Raw genomic sequence first — 20,406 nt, 5'->3', positions numbered from 1 at the left:
AATATATTATATTTTTTAGGGACTACTTTGCAATTTTTTAGGAGCATTTTTGCAATATACTAAAATTTAAGGAACAAATTTACAAATTTAAAAAAAAAATTGGTTGTTGACGTCACTGGCCTGACCAACCGGTTAAACAGTGAAACGAGTTGTTGATCGAGTCAAAGTCGGTCCGGTTTTCAGAATATTGGAATAATCTACCAATACGAGGTAAGAAATAAGCCGACATTAGCGACACGATACAATATGATCGTTTCATAAATATCTACTTGAAAATCAATATGTCACATTGATAACAACGAAGATTAAATTGTACAGTAAAGAATATTAGACCAATATTTCTCTTGTATATTAATGACAGATTAGGCTTTTCTTCAAGATAACAATTTGACTTTGTGGGTTGTGGTAGCTTGCAAGCTTATGCTTTGAATTTTTGAAATAAATATCTTGACTGAATTTTGATGGTGACCAACTTGAATTTATGAAAGCCTGATGACAATTTGTATTTCGCCAAACTCCTATAATTTAATTTAATTCAACTCTGTAACCTGGGTTTGGATTCAAGACTAGAAATTTGAACAAATGGAATATAGCTTTTATTATTGCAAACAAACAGATAACATAAAACACCTCACTCAAACTACAACATTTCACTTTTATTTTTCTTACAAGATCTTCAAACTAGTTTATCTAATTAACAATGGTGACATCCATTCCTCTACTTATCTTCTAGTTCTAACTCTTCCGACAATCACCCGGGATAGAGATTGACCCATCAAGCTCCACAGCTCCACGATTTTCACCATTTTAGCTTCTCAGGGAAGTACTGCAACAACATCAATACACCAACTTCATGTTAAGAACAGATAATCTAATAAAATGTGACACGAGAACATGACTTTGAGCTAGCTCACCTTTTCGATGAGGGAGAGATAGTACGGCTTGACCTTTTCGATATCTATCCGGACTTTGCTCTTGCTGTAAAGGTCATATTTGCTGCACAGGATTGAATAAGAATATGGATAAGATAAGAAAATATAGTTAACCTTGACTTAAGTGATTGAATTTTAATAGAAGTTATGGATAAGCTTACTTGAATATTTGCAGCCACTTCAGATTCTCAACATCTTCCTGATTCAATAAGTGCTTATATGCTTCTGATCTGTGTAGTGCTGCAATTTGATGAAAATCAGATGTATTAATGCCACTTAATCACTTAAATATAAACATTAAACACATTTAGAGTAAATGAAATGTCTAATTACTATAGAATGAGTGGTATCTGATGATGAAAAGCGCTGCTGAAGGCAGAGTAGTGTTATTCTCCTTGGCCACCTAAATTATTTTCCAAGCTAAAACTTAGTTTGATGAATGTAAATTTATGAACAGCAATATGAAATTTGATTAAGGCTCCAAAATATTACCAAGTACATGTAGTCGTCGTGCCCCCACGACATCAGTACGTTGTTTAATCCGCATCCTTCATTGTAGACTCCATATTTAGTATTGTAAGCAGAATTGTTATAGTCTGGATTTTCTTTGAAATACTGTAATAACAATGCAGTATGCATCAGAATTTGCCTAAGGCCATTCTCATGAGATACCCTAAAACCGGTGAAAAGTACCTTGTGGTGAACGATTGATTCGTCAAAAGCACAACCAACCGGGTATGTATCACCTGCAATATAAATTTAGTTAGCAAAAACTGAAATGGTCATATTTGTAGCTTCAATTTTCACCTTCAAAATATGCAACTCACCGACAACAGCCCATTGCGGAAGCCCTCCAAAGCTAGGAAGAAGCAGCACCTTGCCGAGATCTTCACTCCATGTAATAACAAAGTTAGCCAATTTAGGAAACTTCAGGCACAATGTATCTTTAAATTATGCTAGAATTTAATCAAACAAGAAAAGGAATATACCATGAATGAGGCCAGTCAAGTGCAACCAATCTTCATCTGGGTAGTCTTTTCGAATAGCTTCGGCGGTCTGCAACAAGTGCTCAATTTGAGGTTCATCCAAGTCAGGATCACTCTCATCAACCACATCATTTAGAAGCTCACAACATTCCCAGATGCTCATTTCAACTCTGTTTAATTTTCCATACTCTGTCCTCATCCTCTTAACCTACAGCAAAATTAAATTACATTTTACAGTTAGAATATTTACAAAAACAGATAGAACATATTATAAAAAATAAAAAATAAATTTGAATTGCTTACAAAGTCATATGTCTGATTAATGTGATTGGTTCTATAGAAATTCTCCACCCCTTCTTGTCTCTCACTTTCAGCATCATAATCTCTGTGCACATGTTCATGTTAGATTCAATTCAAACCAGGCTGGGAAAAACAATTAGAAAAGAAAATAATAATAATACTAATAATTAATTTCTTTCATTTTATTTATTTATTATATGTGGATAAACCTTATTAAGCTATATTGGGCTAGGCCTGAAAATAAGTTAATCCACTAACTGTCGGCCGAATATGAAAAAAATGCATGAAAAAGATCGGATCAAGCCCAACAAATATTCATTATTATGGACAAAGCAAAAAAAAAAAAAAAAAAAATGGTAGTTGCCTGTCTAGGGGACAGAAGTCACAGAACATTCAATTAAATTACTTGTTGCCAAAGCCCAAGGGTTGTGATTTGCCGTGTCTTATATGCTGTATATTACAGCAAATAAACAATTGATTTATATTCCAATAATCCATCCCAAAAAAAAATAAAAAATAAAAAAAATAATTAATTCCAAATTTCAGGTTCGGTAAATTTTAAAGATATCCGAAGTGTTCCAAATCAAGTGAGATGCGACTTTGCCTGTGAAGTACTATTGATTTAATATTATCTGTAATTAAGGAACATAATTAATTAATTTATGATGATTAATTAATTAATTAGGGAAAGTGCTACCTAAAGGTGTGTCCAAAAGAATTGGTATGTGCCACCAGAAATCCACCATTCAACAAAAGTTCTTTCTGTTCATCTGTCACAATCGTTTCATCAATTGGGACTTTCTTTTCCTGTTCCTCAACTCCTGATTTTACAGCAAAAATAAATAAAAATTTGTGATTAAATCAAATATTCAAACAAAATTGTTTATTAGACTTCTCAGAATCTCAGTTTATCTAATCAAAAAAATAAATAAATAAATAACCCACAAAAACTGCATAAAAACCCAGAAATGTTAGCTCAGCTTACAGATTTTTTGTTTAAAAATAAAATAAAAGTTAAACCTATGGAGCAAAAATTTCTGAGGTTCGTCAATTGGAAGAAATAGAAAGTGAAAAATCATGGAGCAAAATGTGCCCAAAGAAAACCCAGAAAGCTATTTTAATTTTCAAAGAAGAAAAACAACAGAAAGCATGTAAAGAACCAAAAAAAAAAAAAAAAAAAAAAAAATTTACCAAAATGAGGCTGATCAATGATGATAGTCATCCTGAATCGAAGCTCAAGGAGCTGAAATTTTCAACAAAGAAAAGAAAAAAGGGAAAGAAAACAAGCGTAGAAACAAAAAAGGAGAAGAGATGAAGTGAAAGGTGCATTTTTAGGGTTGAAAAATTGGAGGGTATTTATAATTGGCCGGCGAGTCCTTCCCTGAGAATTCGGAGGTCCCGAGTCCTTCCCTGAAAATCTGAACTTTCTATGTATATAATAACAATATTGTTTTTATCATTTTTATATCCATCAGGTCTTTCCTTGATATTTATCTCTTCTCTATTTATTATTATTATTTTTGCAAGAAAAGTAAAATTTGATAGCTTTTAATAAATTTGATAACAGACACGTCCCATGCAAGTTGCCAACTGGCCTTGCAGGAAGATTGAATTGTAAGGTCGTGTTTGGGAGGGAGAAGTATAAGCGCTGCATTTTTTTTTTTTTTTTTTTTTTTAAGATTATAAAAACAAGAATTTTCTTTTTCAGACATATCTCAAATATTATTCTTAAATTTTATGTGGTATTGTTAATTATTTTCAATTTATTAGTCAAATTTAATTCAAATTTGATTGATTGTTTGAATTTTAAATTTTAAATTAAACTAAAGTACTTAATTCGGTTTAGTTTGTTAGAATACTGAATGCTTATTCCCAGGAAATTAAGTTTCATGGCTAATACTTTACTACAAAAATATTATTTTTCAAATCAAAGCACAAATTTAAAAGTGATATTAGAATTTTTTTGTTTAGAAAAATATATGTTTATTTAAAATTTTATTATAATATATCGACGTAAATTTTATAAAATCATATTATTAAATTTATATATAAAAAAATAAACTTGCAATATTCAATTGGTGGTGTTGTATATAGCTAAAGTCTATATACTTTATTATTTAGTATAATATTAATGGAAATTTTTTAAATTATTATATTTAAGAAGATTTTATAGAAGAAAAACTTATTAAAGAAATGCTTATGAAAATATAACTTTTATAAAAAAGGTTGTTGTTTGATCACGGAAATGCAAAAATGCTTTTCGTGTTAATTTACCATAAATAGCTTTATTATACAAGAATAAATCAAACCAAATATATAAAATAGAATAAATATATTTTCAAAATTTTAACATTTTAAATAAACTCATAAAAAGCCTATGAGAAGGCACAAACTTTAAGCTTTCTCCTGAAAATAGTTTATTCTTAAATGCAATAAACGCCTTTTGAAATATTACAAACAACTTAAAAAACTTCAAAAGTGTTTATGGTTTTAAATAAATTTTTTTGACAATAATCTCTCTCTTTATAGTCAGATGACAAACTCCTTTAACCATTAGGATTAATTATACCAAAAAAAGATTCAAGAGAGGTATCTATTATATTTATATAATTATTTGAGTTTATTGGGTTTGTAAAGTGTTCTATGAACTTAAGAATTAGATAGATTTCAATATTAACTTAAATATCTAAGTCACGTTAAAAAAAAAAAAAAAAAAAAAACTAAAACTCGTTTGACAGCAAGTAGATCCAACCGACCACGGTCTAATTTATAATTTAAGAAGTGCTTTTAACATAAAAAAGCAATCCAAACGATGCTTTAGTAGATATTTAATTAAAGATAAACGAAATGAACAAAATAGTAGTTTAATGAAGTGGGAGATTGAATGATGATGAAACGTTGGCTTTTATCATGATTGAGTCAGGCTTGAGTTGGATGCCACAATTTCATACCTTCACGTGACCTACTTGTGAGGGTCCACTGACGTGGCACCCAGTCATTGACTGTGACTTTTCTTCCTTCTTTTGTTTTATTCGGCTTCCCCTTTGCTATTTCCAGTCACCGTTTTTTCCACTACTTCCACATCATACTCCGTCATCCGATGCCCTCTGTTGTTTGTCGGATTGCTACGTGTCTCTGTGTCACATGTTCCTTTACTGACACGTGTATTCCTCAGGAGCACACGTATGTTAAGACATGCTAAAGAGACACCCTGTAAATGGGTTGTGTAACGAAACACGAAGACTTCGGAGTGAAGATTTTTTTTTTTTTTTTGCTTCGTTTAAGGGGAAAAGTCACTCACAAGTCACATGTACTTTTTCGTACATTTACCAAATAATAATAATAATTAAATATAAAAATAAATATCGAAGCATTTTTTAGTCCGTCCTTACTGTGGTACATCAACCGAATTAAGTTTAATATTTAATTTTTTTATTATTAAAATTAGGATTAATGAATTAATCATGTTAAGATACAATCAAATAAAATGACAAAAATTTATATGAGATTTGAAAAATAACAAAAATATATAAAATATATCTCTTTTTGTTGTTGAATGACAAACTCATTAACAATTGGAGTTAATTATATTCAAAATATCTTATGTTCGAGTTGTCAGGAGAGATATCTAATCATATTTATATAATTATTTTAGTCTATTGCGATGACTTAAGTCGATAAACATGGTTATTTTGGCATTGGAAGATGATAACTTCTGTAGATTATTAAAAAAGGATAAGGAATAAATGATAATATAATTTAAAAACTTTGAATTAGCATTAGTTTAATGGTAAGTCAGAAATCAAAAACTACGACCAAGAATGTGACACATTGCCAAATTATTAGGAAAAAATACTAAATAGATGTCGAGTTGTTACAAATTGAAAGGCAAAGGGAGTTAAAGGATAAAGTAAAATTAATAGGGTTTGTCAAGCTGTTACTTTCCCTTCTTGTGGTGGTATTGGTAAGCACGTAAGCAAACTCACCATTTTTTAGTTCAAGGACTCCATTTTCATCTATTTGTTTTGTTTAGGACAAGCCCTTGTTTCAAATTATCTACTTGTTATTGCCTTCTGAATAAATATTTTTCGATGCTCCACTGTATTGCATTATCACTATGTACCGACAATTGGGTTATTTGCCCAAATTGGTCCTATTTGATGTTAACACAATCAAGCAAAACTTGATGTGGCTAACAATCAGGTTAGAGTCAAGGAAACACGCTCTGAGTTCCACTATTTAAGATTTAAGATAAAATTTGATGAGATTAATAAGATAATATGTAATGATCTTAATTTTACAAACTTCAAAGGAGTATGAGATAAATTCGAATCTCACCAAATGAGGTTGAATATAAATATAAAGTTTTACCAAATGAGACACGTAAACTCTCATAACCCCATTTGACAGGGTGGGTAAAATAATCGCAACTCTCTGAATTCCAGTTAACCAGATGGATAAATTCCACTCGACGAGGTGGATAGAAGATATTATACAAAAACGAAACTTGTATGGTTAATAATCTCCTGAAAATTTTCTTATGAATGCTATAACATGCTCATTATACTTACTTTTGATATTTCATTTTCACTGATTAAAGTAGAATAGTGAGTGAACCAATTGATATATGGTCCAGAAAAGTCATTGAGTCCAGCATATGAATCATGAGATTGTAAGTTTGTCAAGCTGTAAAGGGGATGGAAGCTGATTGGGTTTGTGAACGATCGAATTGATGGATACAAAAATATTTCATTTCACTAATAACCACAAGAACCACATCGTCTTTGTTCTTCATTCGTTAATGACCACCACAGGAACCAAGTCATACTTCTTATTCATTCACTAATGACCACAAGTTTCAAATCATGTTCTTCTCATGTCTAATCTTGAAAAAAGCTGTCGACAGAAAAGGAAACAGTAGCTCAGATATTTCGAAAGAGTTCCTGTGATTACACTAAATAAGATTTCATTAAGAGAGAAGCTTATTGTGGTGAAGGGTCACCAACCAAATGTTTCAATTTGGCTGTAAGCTACAATATGAACAGTTGATCAAATCAAGGTTTATTAGAAAAGAACAAACAAAATTGTATAGTGATAAAAAGTAATGGAAATTGAACACCTTGAATCAGTATGTGCACATATAGAGCTATTTACAGGAGTTGACTTGTGATTTCTCCACTATTTGCAGAGTCATTAAATGTTGTTTGCTCTTTTAAGGTCTTGTTTATATCTTAATAAGCATGTTCTGCTACAAACTTGGCTGCAATAAGCATTACACAATGAGGATTCCTTCCCTACCAACGTCCAAGCATTAACTTATTCCATCTTCAGAGAAATGAAGCAAACATAACATAATTAATGTCCCATTAGGCCATTACTTGTTATAAACAAATGAAATTAACAACAGAATAAGATTATGTTATGAGATGATTAATTGTTTGTTGATTGACTTGTATGCCCATGGCTATTAAGGGTTCAACTTGTATGGCCATGTCATGAAAGGAAATCAAATGTTTGATGATTAATAAGGGTTTAGGGTTTAGGATATAGGGCTTTTGGAAAAGGAGGATTCGGAACAGTTTACCATGGCTACTTGGATGACACTCAGGTAGCTGTGAAAAAATGCTCTCTTCATCTTCAGTTCAAGGCTCTAAGGAGTTCCGGGCAGAGGTAGGCAGTGATGTAACTCCATGAAGCTATTTTGAGTTCACTTAAGTAAACATTTGATTTGATTTTTGGACTCAATTTCAGGTCAAACTTCTTATAAGAATTCATCATGGAAACCAGACAAACCTGTTGGGGTATTGCAATGAGGGCACCAATATGGGGGAAACTTGAAGCAGCTTCTTTCAGGTCTTCAATTTTGTTACTACACTTGTTCTTATTTTTTAGAATATCAATTTAACTTTCTTTTATTATAACTTTGGCCTATGGACTTCTTCATTAGACAGTTTCTTTATGAATACAGATAGAAATGCAGTTATTCTGAGCTGGGAAGACAGATTGCGAATAGGAATGGACGATGCACAAGGTTAGTAATTAAACAACTGAAGCAAACATCTTTACCTTTATGTTTCGAATAAGAGGCAAGTAGACCAATATGCATGCAATTCACAATATATGTAGGACTGGAGTACCTGCACAAAGGCTGCAAGCCTCCCATTGTCCACAGAGACATCAAGTCTTCAAACATCATATTAAATGAAAAATTTGAAGCCAAATTAGCTGATATTGGCATGTCCAGAAATTTTCCAACTGGTGGTAATCATGTGTCAACGCATTCCTGGCTATCTTAACCCTGAAGTATTTGGTTATTGATAATCTTAATTGATTTTGAAATTGAAACTTTCACAAGAAAAAAGATGTAGGTTTATTGATTTATGTTTATGCAAGTACTATGTAGCATAATTGTTGAACAAGAAAAGTGATATGTATAGCATCAGAGTTGTACTTCTGGAGATAATAACAAGCTATCCTGCAATAACAAAACATGAGAACGAGAACACTCATATAAGTCAGTGGGTAACTGAGATGATTGGTAAAGGGGATATCGAAAACATTGTTGATCCAACTTTACAGGGAGATTTTGAAACCAATTCTGCTTGGAAAGCTGTTAAACTAGCAATGGCGCGTTGATCTTATCTTCCTCTAAAGAGTCAACCATGAATGGGGTAGTGAAGGAATTAAAAGAGTGCTTGGCATTGGAGTCAGCTCGAAAAACAAACGGTTGAGGCATTGAATCCAAAATCCTGGAGAAATTATGACTATGAATCTGTCTAGCTACTCAATTAGTTGCACAAATGAAATAATGTACATTACAGAAGAAGAGCTGCTCATTCACTTGCAGTTTACTGCTGATTTAGTTTGATCTTTGTTTTGGTTTTGGGTAAGTTGTTGATAAATGATTTTCCTTGCTTGTGACCAACATTTACATATATTGTTATTTGTTTATGGGATTACTAAGTTAACAGCCTTATAATACAATGGCAAGGTATCACTTAACTAGCAAACCATATATACCAGATTCATTAAGCTTAAAGTCCTTACAAGAGCAATAGATTTCGTCAGCAGGGCCCGGGACCTCAAAAATATCAGCTACATATGTGTAATTCTAACACCACGTTACATGGGTCTGGGTAGAACTCACTATCAAAAATTAGTTTGAAGAATGAGTGTGTCCAAACCACGTATATACGCCGAGCTTATTTTAAACAAGGTTGAAATAAACAAGCAAAAATATAGATTATCAGGTTGAGGGTCAGCGACCGAATGTTGAACCAGCCAGGCAATGATAACTTGTTTAATTAAGTTCATTTTCTTTTTGTTTCAGGACATTTCAAAACTTTTGAAAGCTACAATATGAATAGTTGATCAACTGAAGGCTTAAAAAAAAAAAAAAAATTTCTGTAGTGATCAAATAATGGAAATTGAACCCCTTGAATTAGTCTGTGCAGATGATTGAAGTTGAGTTTTCTCTGCAATTTGCAAAGTCATTGAATGTTCTTTACTCTTTTAAGGTCTTCTTTATATCTTGATAAGCATTATACAATAGAGATTCCTTTCCTACCAAAGTCCACTTCCACTTGCATTAACTTATTTCATCTTCAGAGTAATGAAGCAAACATAACATAATTAAGGTCCCATTAGGCCATCACTTGTTCTGAACAAATGAAATCATAAACAGAATAAGATTATGTCATGAGATGATTATAATTAGATTGTTTTTTGATTGACTCGTATGCCCATCTTTCTACATTGATTTTTAGAGCTAGATGGGCAATTGACTTAGTTGCTTGGCTGCTCAAAGACTTTTGTCACATCTTGAAATTCTTAAGATGAAATACATATAAGTTGATGTCAGCACTCTTTTGTACAAATTAAGAGACTAATTAAGGTCAATGGAGATGTCTAAATGTTTCCTCCATGGATTGCTCTGTTGTTTTTCTCTTGCAAATTTGGTGCTATCACAGGATCAGTCAAGTTTGAGCACTTCAAACATTTTAGTTCCATTAGTGTTTATTTGTCATTTTGTAATTAACTATAGATGGAGCTCAATGTTATTTCTCTGTTATTCACTGTCAGGCTTCATTAGCATAGACTGTGGGATACCGGCGGGTTCTGGCTATAATGACGAGATGACAGATATTAAGTACATTTCGGATTCAACCTTCATTGAAACTGGAGTAAATATGAATATATCATCTGAATTCCAGACCAGTACCCTTGCAGAGCAATTCTTTACTGTCAGGAGTTTTCCTGAAGGAATGAAAAATTGTTACACCTTAAGTCCTGCACAAGGCAAAGACAATGAGTATTTAATCAGAGCTAGTTTCATGTATGGAAACAATGATTCTGAAAATACACCACCAGAATTTCATCTCTATCTTGGAGTCAATATCTGGGATACTATTAAACTGGATAATTCAACCTCAACCATTGTCAAGGAAATCATTCATATGCCCACATCAAAAGACATATCAATCTGTCTAGTAAACAAAGGTCTTGGAACACCTTTCATATCAATCTTGGAGCTTGGGCTGTTGAAAAATGCTACTTACATAACTCAGCATCGTTCGATTGTGCTCTACCGAAGAATGGATCTGGGCGGCTTAACTACTGATCAAACAGTCAGGTAAATTACAATGACTTGTAATTTCTACAATGATGTCAGGATTTGGAAATGCTCTCTGTCCTTAAACTATTGTTCAATTGTCCTGTTTAGGTTCAAAGATGATATTTATGATCGCATTTGGGAACCCCTTAGCACTAATCAATTAAGTACATCACTTCCAGTTGTCGCGACAGGTAACAATGGTTTCGATCCACCATCTGTTGTCATGAGTTCTACAGTCACACGAGTAAATGCCAGCAGACCTTTGAGTATTAAATGGGAGCCCAAGGATCCGAATGTCAAATTTTATCCCTATTTGCACTTTGCTGAAGTTGAAGAGCTGCAAGCTAATCAGTCAAGAGAAATCAATATTTCCATAAATGGTGAAATTTTGGAGGAGTTTTTCACCCGTGTACTTATTTACAAGTAGTGCATCTTTTGGCGAGCCTTTCACTGGAGGAATGAGGCTTACATTGAACAGGATCGAGAAATCAACCCTTCCGCCCATCTTGAATGCCCTTGAGATTTATACTGTAAAAGACTTCTTACAAGCCGAGCAGACCAAGTAGATGGTATGCACTTTCAACATGTGCTTTCATTGTTATTCACAGTGAAACATTCCATCATTATATGTTAATTAACTACTTTTTTCATACATAAAAAATGTTAGTTGATGCTATCATTAATACAAAAAAGATTTATGGAGTGAAGAGAAACTGGCAAGGAGATCCATGTTCACCTAAGGCTTACTCGTGGGATTGTCTAAACTGCAGCTATGAGGGTTATGATCCACCCAGAATCATATCCTTGTAAGTTTTTGTCCATAAATAATAATCCTTAATTTAGAATTTCAGTTTAATTAATTGAACATGCTATCAGGAACTTGTCTTCAAGTGGATTGACTGGGGAAATAGCTCCTTACCTATCTAATCTCACATTGATCCAGTCCTTGTAAGTATTAGTACATAAACTTATCAATGGTCAACTGTGGATAGATATGAGTTCTGACTATATTTTTTCATCTAAAAACATCAAATTACCAATTAAAATTGCTTGTTAATTTAAGGGATTTGTCAAACAATAGTTTAACTGGAAAGGTGCCTGAATTTCTCTCTCAATTGCCATTCTTGAAAGTCCTGTAAGTTCACTAATTATTGGACTTAGAAGTAGCACCAGATATTAGTATTTTGAGGAAGAAAGACATGACATACATATGAGTGTTTAATTTACTATTGCAGAAACTTAAAAGGAAACAAGCTCACAGGTCCAGTTCCAGATGAACTCATGGAAAGATCAAAGAATGGATCCCTTTCATTAAGGTTTGCTACTTATCAGTAATCCTGGATCCCCTTTTTTGCCATATCACACTGTGAATTTCATTTTCGCTGAGAAATACTATACACAGCATGCTCAATAAAAATCCTGAAATTTTCTTGTGGATTTCATTTCTTATAAAAACACACAATTTGAAAAATTCAAAAACAGAGTTTGTAATATGGATCTGTGTTAGCAATTTTACATATATGACAGTTGATGAATTTTAATCATGCCAGTGTGGACAAAAATCGGGAATTTTGCTCATCGATTTCCTGCCAAATCAAGAAGAAAACCAAGTATGTTATTCCAGTGGTAGCATCTGCTGCCGCATTTTTTGTCCTCTTAATTGCATTAACTATCTGGTGGAACCTCAAAAGAAGAAGACAACAAGGTAAAATTACCACTGGTTTAGTCACTGAAAAAACTGGTTCTTTTGCCATANATTTCCTGCCAAATCAAGAAGAAAACCAAGTATGTTATTCCAGTGGTAGCATCTGCTGCCGCATTTTTTGTCCTCTTAATTGCATTAACTATCTGGTGGAACCTCAAAAGAAGAAGACAACAAGGTAAAATTACCACTGGTTTAGTCACTGAAAAAACTGGTTCTTTTGCCATAGTACAAATATCCTTGTTCTAAAAGGCTTAATAAACTTCTGATCACCATACTTAAATTTATTAATTTAACTAAACACCTCCTAAAAAATTTAGAAATTAACAAAAACACCTTTACCCACCCACATTTGCCAGATTCTAATCACCACTGCCTAAAGGAGGTTGAAACATGGTATAATATAGACTTTTTTGGCCAGATCTAGCTATTGATGGTAAGATCTTTGGTCATAGCTAGTCGTCAACGATGGCCAAGATATGGCCATCGTTGACCATCAATAACGACCATATCTTTGGCCGTCATTGACGACCAAACGCGGCTAGATCTGACCGTCAATGACCAGATCTAGCCGCAAATCTAGCCTTTTTTGGGATATGGCTGGAAAAGGCCATCTCGACACACAACCGGCCAGATCTAGTTAGTCGTACATCGACACAATGACTCTGGCGGTGGTGCCCGGCTGCCGGTATATAATGGGTGGGTGAGAGTGTTTTTATAATTTTTAATGTTTTTATTACAGGGGTGTTTAGTAAATTAACAAACTTAAGGGATGTTTTTGTTAATTTTTAAATCTTACCTCGTCGTTACCACTAAACTCTTACTTTTTCAAAAATACTATCCAAAATACTAAAACAAACACACTCAAACGCACAAAATTTTTAATATAAGACAATTGATTGAACTTTTATGTTTTAGGATATTAATTAAATTGAAATTGACAATCTTAAGCATTTTACTATGAGTTACATATCTAGTAGTTGGAGAGAGCTAATCACAAATTCGGGAAACTCAAGTTATAATCCATATATAATATTTTGGTAGACTTGTTCTTCATGATCAGAGCCGCTAAATACAATATCTTAATATCTACCACGCTAAGACAAACCGTTTATGATTTTATTAAGGAACTCAACTACGTAATCTAGTTGGTAAATTCGTACACTTGTATGCTCAATTTTGACCATCTTGATATTGATTCTTAGTTAAATCAAGGTCAACTTTTCACTTGGTTCTCTTTTGTCCCAGTTAAAAAGTCAGAACCTGCAAGTGCATCATTTATATATATATATAGGAAGGTTTGGGAACACCATTTTTTTGAAATGGGATAATTTATGAATAGTAGATCAATGCATCTATTATCTATCAATTAATTGAATATTACAAAATACAAGCTGAGCAGTTTCTTATCAGCTACCTAATAGCTAAGAGAGAATGGATCAATACAAGTACTTGATATAATGAGATAAGGCATTATATAAATACTTCAACTTGTTCTTGATGAGAAGTAAATCTTTTCATGAAAAGCTATTTTTTCATTCTTTTGAAATTTTCAAAGATGAACTTTGTTAGAAGTTGAATTTGTGTTACATCATCGAATAGACTGTCTCATTCTTTGGCCTAACTTTTAGGAATGAGTTCTATCTAAACCCACTTTAGTAGACTCCATCACTTAGCTTCTTAATTATTAGAATTAATATTATATTTTCTAGCCATCTTCATAATTACAGTACCTCATAAAGATTCCCAAAAGGGTCAGGTTGACAATTGATATTCATATGTTATTAGGGTATGGTCCGATTTAACTTGGTCGATGAGGTTTGACTCGTTCTCGAAGTCCACAATAATTCAATCATACAAATGCACTTGAATTTTAAAATGTTAATGTTCTTTTTAATTAGCTCCGTGGCAACCACTACTTAGAAGAAAAACATTACAAGGGTATTATAAATTGGTTAACACGACATCTGTATGCGACCTTAACAAATACATAATAATTAACTTCCGATTGAAAAAGGGTTTTCGGGCCGGCAGCGGTGTACAATCAGTTGAAATGAGTTAATTTCTAACTATTCTATTCCATTCTGTTTATAAATTAAGAGTTACTGCTTTCTAATAGTCCATTGAAGGAAGAATTCAAAGAGCAGTGGAAATGCCTGATCGTTTGCTCTTTGCATTGCTCAAAGAGAGCTAATCTTCACAGATTTGGCCTTCATATATTATATTTGCGTAGACTATCACATGCTAAATTTAAAACTACCCAACTACTTAATCAACCAGGCAAAATGATAGAAAATTCTGTAGACTTCTATGCTTAATTTTAACCTTCTTGATAATTATACTTGTTAGTTAGGACTTCACAAACTCTACCATGATTCATGAACTCTTAAAACTCAGAAGTTTGCAAGTTCCATACATAAATTTAACATAACAGTAGTATTTGACTAAATTTATCTATTAATTAGTACTACTTTATTGATCGAAATGCCAAAACATTATATTTCCTTATAGTACTTTTGGGATTATAAAGTTTGAAATGGTGATAGTCACTAGCTACATTGTTTTAATTTCCTGTGCAAAATACCAAAATTAAAGATTTCAATGAATAAGTTTGGATATTTCCTATGTGCGCTGCTTGGTATTCTGGCTCTCACAGGTCAGCTGGTTCATGCTCAGGATCAATCAGGTTTTTATATTACAAAAATCTTTGAATAACATTTTCGGTTGTTGTCTTTTATCAACAATGAAAATTATAATAAGGCCTCTTTGTGATTCTGTTTTTACAGGATTCATTAGTCTGGATTGTGGTTCACTTAGTGATACTAACTACACAGAAACGACAACCGGCATAGATTACATTTCAGATGCTGCATTCAGAGCCACTGGAATTGGTAAGAGACTATCATCTGATTTTCAGAATGGTATGCAACGGCAGATGTGGTATGTCAGAAGCTTTCCTGATGGCATCAGAAACTGTTACAAATTCAACCTCACAAAGGGTAGTAGATACTTAATTAGAGCAGGTTTTCTGTATGGAAATTATGATGAGGCAGACGATTTACCAGAATTTGACCTGCATATAGGACCAAATAAGTGGACATCAGTAAAACTTCAATCTGCTTCACTTGATATAATCAAGGAGATCATCCATGTTCTCCAATCAAGTCATTTACATCTGTGTCTTGTTGATATCGGTTCTGGGACTCCTTTCATATCATACATAGAAATTAGGACCTTGAATAGTTCCATTTATAATTCTCAGGATGCATCCTTGGATTTTTTTACGCGGTTTGATGTTGCTTCATTGGACAATATTTCAGTCAGGTGAGTCACTTTGTATTACCTTCTGTTTTGGCAAGAACTGTTTGATGTTTAGAACAATATAATGCCACAGGTATGAAGATGATGTCTACGATCGTATCTGGTGGCCCTTCCATTTTGATAATACGATACAATTAAGTACTTCCATGGACATTGATTCTTACAATGATTATCAACCTCCATATATTGTCATGAGTACTGCTGCCACACCAGCAAATGCTAGCGCACCCTTGGATTTTTACCTGGAGATCAATAGTACTGATACAACACTTCAATTTTATGTCTATTTGCACTTTGCTGAATTTAGGAAGCTCCAAGCCAGTGAGTCCAGGAAGTTCAACATTTCCTTAAATGGGAAGCACTAGTATGGACCTTTTAGCCCTTCATACTTGTCCACAACCACAGTTTTAAACTCATACGCCTTGGGCGGTGGAAAATATTCGTTTTCAATCTATAAAACCGAAACTTCAACACATCCTCCCATCCTTAACGCCCTCGAAGTTTATTTAGTGAAAGAATTGTTGCAGCCACAAACTGATCAAAAAGATGGTACTTTCTTACTGATGTATACTTTTAGTACAAATTTGATTTTATTATCACATTATGATAAGCAATATATATTAACTATATATTCTTACTTGCAAATGAACATCGTAGTCGATGCCATCACAAACATAAAAATGACATATAAAGTGAAAAGAAACTGGCAAGGAGATCCATGTGCCCCTCAAGTTTACTTGTGGAATGGTCTTAATTGTAGCTATGATGTCTCCTCCGGTCCACCAAGAATCAAATCCTTGTAAGTATACACATCATTAGTAATCAGAATACTGATCAGATTTCGGCTCTTTTTTTTTTCAACTTTCCTTGAATAAATTATTTAACATTCCATCAGGAACTTATCTTCAAGTGCTTTGACTGGAGAGATAACTTCTTACTTACTCAACCTCACATTGCTTGAGGCTCTGTAAGTATTTTAATCTCACATGAATCATTAAATTTTTATACTTACAAATGAACCAATAATCAGCTTGCAATTTTTTGTCTCAAATATCAGGGACTTGTCAAACAACAATTTGACTGGATCAGTGCCTGATTTTCTATCCAGTTACCATTGACGGTGCTGTAGTCAATAGTTCTACATTAAAGTTAAAAAGAAATTACTTTTTCTTTTTCTAGAAGTTGGTAAAAGACAAGGTCCATTTTTTTTTTTTTTTTGGTGCCTCTGCAGAAACTTGAAAGGAAATAAGCTCACAGGTTCAGTTCCAAGTGGACTCCTTGAAAGATCAAAGAATGGCTTCCTGTTATTAAAGTATGCATTTTCTCAAAAACGATGAACCATTTTCCAGTAACTTACCATTATGCATAGTCATTTGATTTTGTTTTGCGGCTAAACCCCTAAAACTATGTTAGGAACGCATTAATGTTGTTACTTAAAATTTTGAGCCTTGAATTAATTTTCTGTATGAGTCCTGCAGCGTTGGTGGAAATCCAGATCTTATTTGTCCTTCAGGTTCTTGCGAAAAGCAGAAGAAAAAAAATGTTGTTGTTCCTTTTGTTGCAGCAGTTGCTGGATCAGTTGTCCTCATAGCAGCGGCATTGGCAATCTATTTTATCTTTAAAAGGAGAGCACAAGGTAATTAAAGTCATCATTAAGATCTTTATATAGAAACTGTTGCTTGACAAATTTGGAATACTGTTGTCAGTTGGGAAGGTGATGCTAGGATCCAACCAAAAAATTGAGTCTTTCGAATCGAAAAGTCGACAATTCTCATACTCCGAGGTCCTGAAAATCACTAACAACTTTGAGAGAATTCTTGGTAAAGGAGGATTTGGAACAGTCTACCACGGCCGTATAGATGAAGTTGATGTGGCTGTTAAGATGCTCTCTCCATCATCAGTTCAAGGTTTTCAGCAGTTTCAAGCAGAGGTATAGACTCAAATTAAAGTCATTTTTTATCTTTTGATTTTTGTCAGTCTAAATTTTCAGCTCTTCATCATTATGTAAATCTAAGCATTGGACTTAATTCTAGGTCATACTCCTCATGAGAGTTCATCATAAAAATTTGACATCCCTTGTTGGATATTGCGATGAGGGCGAACAAAAGGCACTCATTTATGAATACATGGCACATGGAAACTTGGAAGAACATTTATCAGGTAACTGTGCACTCAATTTTTTCAGAACTTCATGTGCAGCAAAGAATTTTGCGCATGTTTAGATTTCTAAATTAATGTGAATGATCTCAAAATTAATGGCTGATGCCTTTCCGAGAAAGAGACATTTGTTTAGATTTCTTTTATGAAATATGAATGCAGGTAGCAGCAGAAATGTCTTGAGCTGGGAAGGGAGACTTCAAATAGCACTGGAGGCAGCACAAGGTTAAATAGCAGATGATTTACTTAACTAGTTTTCTTATTGTGCTTATTATATCAATGTGAAGGGTTCATCTGAAATTGAAATTGTAGGATTGGAATATTTGCACCACGGCTGCAAGCCACCTATTATCCACAGAGATGTGAAATCTGCAAACATCTTATTAAGTGAAAACTTCCAGGCCAAGTTAGCTGATTTTGGTCTGTCAAAGTCTTTTTTAACCGAAGCTAAAACCCATGTGTCGACAGTTGTTGCTGGCACTCCAGGATACCTTGACCCTGAGTAAGTACAAAGAAGTTTTTCTCCCAGGTCATTGTTTGTTTCATCAATTTTCCAGTAGGAACAAAGCCCACACATTTTCAGGACATGTTGACCCTGAGTAAGTATAAAGAAGTTTTTTGGCCTGCAGGTATTATATATCAAATAGGCTAACAGAAAAGAGTGATTTGCATAGCTTCGGAGTTGTTCTCCTGGAGATAATAACTTGCAGGCCGGTAATTGCAAAAATCAGTGCCTATGAGAAGATGCACATAAGTCAATGGGTGAGTTCTTTGCTTGCCAAAGGAGATATCGAAAGCATTGTTGATCTGAGATTACAAGTAGACTTTCACATCAATTCCGCCTGGAAAGCTGTGGAATTAGCAATGGCTTGTGTAGATCCTACTGCTAATAAAAGGCCAACCATGAATCAAGTAGTGATTGAATTGAATGAGTGTTTGACAACAGAAATGGCTAGGACTAAATCAGCCCATGGTTTCAATTCAAAAGACTCGGTCAACCATATGATCTCCATGAATCTTGGTACCGAATTAAATCCGCGGGCAAGATAACAAATCTTTGTGTAGAAAATACAACTTGTTTGCTGGTTTCTTTCCTTAAATTTATGCTTCAAATAATCATGAACATCTATATTCTCTTAAAGATGTATACATATTCTGGAATTCTTGTGGGAACAAATATTGAGCAATTCAAGTCTTTACTGAATTACTTGAGGATGCAAAATGCTTTGTTATTTGCTTATTTATGCTGCTATGAACTTAATTCCTGTGACCAAACGCGGTTTCAATTCTTTGTGATCAACTTTGAAAAGTTTACTTTGTACCCTTTGACTTGTCTTGATATTCACAAACTAATAAATGTACCCTTCATTCTCAAACCATTTATTTATACGTTTTTATTAATTATATTTATGTCATGAAGTTGACAAATACTCTCTAATATCATTTGATTAATGTATTCAAGAATTATTGGTGGGCATTATAAAATCACTTATTGCAGTTAAGAATTACTTATTAATTATGAATATGAGCTACTGGCTACGTAGTGGCCGGAGCAAATTAATAAAATACAACTTGGGATGCTCAAATTCCAGCATATATATGTATTCACAATAATTTATTTGGTAGACTTTTTTAAGTTGTTTATAGAGGGCAATGCCAATCATATAATTAAAGGAAGTTAATTACTCATCATACAATTAATTAACATTAATTCAGGATCCAAACATGGTTTCTAATAATTTAAATGAGTAAATGACTTTTTCCCACACAAGATTTGCCTTAATTAACGACACTTTCCCACAAAAAAGAGTTTCAAAATACAAATTTCCCACCTAACGTTTATATTTTGTTAATATCCAAAATACATTTCACTTTCTCAACTAGCGTTCGGCGAGTTACCAGGTGTCAAGGTATGAGGGTTTTTGTATATTGGAGGTTGGTGGATCAAATGGTGGTGACCGATTGAATATTCGTCGCTAGAATCAGTTGAAAATCAGCTAAGAACAAAAAACCTTAGCTTTGTAGTAGTTGACAATCGGCGAGAAATCAAGTGCTAGAGTAAGGAGGGTTTTGTATAGAGGAGACTAGAGGTTTAAATGTTGGTGACGGAGAGAATTTTCGCCACTAGAATCGATCTGAATCGGCTTTGGGTAGTAACGAAATATTAACTTTGGGTGGGAAAGTGGTATTTTGAAACTTTTTGGGTGGGAAATTGTCATTAAGGCAAACCTTGGATGGGAAAAAGTTATTTACTCTAATTTAGATATGTATAAACATGAAAATTCTTCAGTGTGGACCAAGTAATAACGACTTGCTCTAGCTTTGAATTTGCATTTTGTTACTACTTATTATCCTTTGGCCAGTATTTTAGAAAATCAAGATGGTTACCCTTGA

At 33.4% G+C, this 20,406-nt stretch overlaps 1 protein-coding gene and 1 pseudogene across 2 annotated transcripts in view; one reads left to right on the top strand and one right to left on the bottom strand.

The window, feature by feature from the left end:
- Nucleotides 1–3,645, bottom strand: part of LOC116139026 (inositol oxygenase 1-like) — a 38,168-nt gene extending 34,523 nt beyond the window's left edge. The window contains exons 1-11 of one of the 2 annotated variants that reach the window (XM_031424708.1): nucleotides 3,410–3,645; nucleotides 2,916–3,039; nucleotides 2,222–2,303; nucleotides 1,922–2,126; nucleotides 1,760–1,819; nucleotides 1,626–1,678; nucleotides 1,425–1,547; nucleotides 1,266–1,335; nucleotides 1,094–1,172; nucleotides 915–996; nucleotides 789–826 (exon numbers count right to left, since the gene is read on the bottom strand). In XM_031424708.1, the coding sequence (XP_031280568.1) occupies nucleotides 800–826; nucleotides 915–996; nucleotides 1,094–1,172; nucleotides 1,266–1,335; nucleotides 1,425–1,547; nucleotides 1,626–1,678; nucleotides 1,760–1,819; nucleotides 1,922–2,126; nucleotides 2,222–2,303; nucleotides 2,916–3,039; nucleotides 3,410–3,440 (936 nt within the window). In that variant the 5' untranslated portion in view covers nucleotides 3,441–3,645 and the 3' untranslated portion in view covers nucleotides 789–799. Of the gene's footprint in view, nucleotides 1–788; nucleotides 827–914; nucleotides 997–1,093; nucleotides 1,173–1,265; nucleotides 1,336–1,424; nucleotides 1,548–1,625; nucleotides 1,679–1,759; nucleotides 1,820–1,921; nucleotides 2,127–2,221; nucleotides 2,304–2,915; nucleotides 3,040–3,409 lie in introns of those variants that run through there. The other variant, XM_031424707.1, reaches the window with a different exon arrangement.
- A 4,195-nt stretch (nucleotides 3,646–7,840) lies between these two features.
- On the top strand, nucleotides 7,841–19,175 carry LOC116139049 (annotated as a pseudogene).
- The last annotated feature ends 1,231 nt before the right edge of the window (nucleotides 19,176–20,406 follow it).

This window comes from Pistacia vera, unplaced genomic scaffold (genome assembly GCF_008641045.1).
Source record: "Pistacia vera cultivar Batoury unplaced genomic scaffold, PisVer_v2 Contig346, whole genome shotgun sequence".
Classification (NCBI taxonomy): Eukaryota; Viridiplantae; Streptophyta; class Magnoliopsida; order Sapindales; family Anacardiaceae; genus Pistacia; species Pistacia vera.
This window is presented reverse-complemented; position numbering and strand designations above follow the sequence as displayed.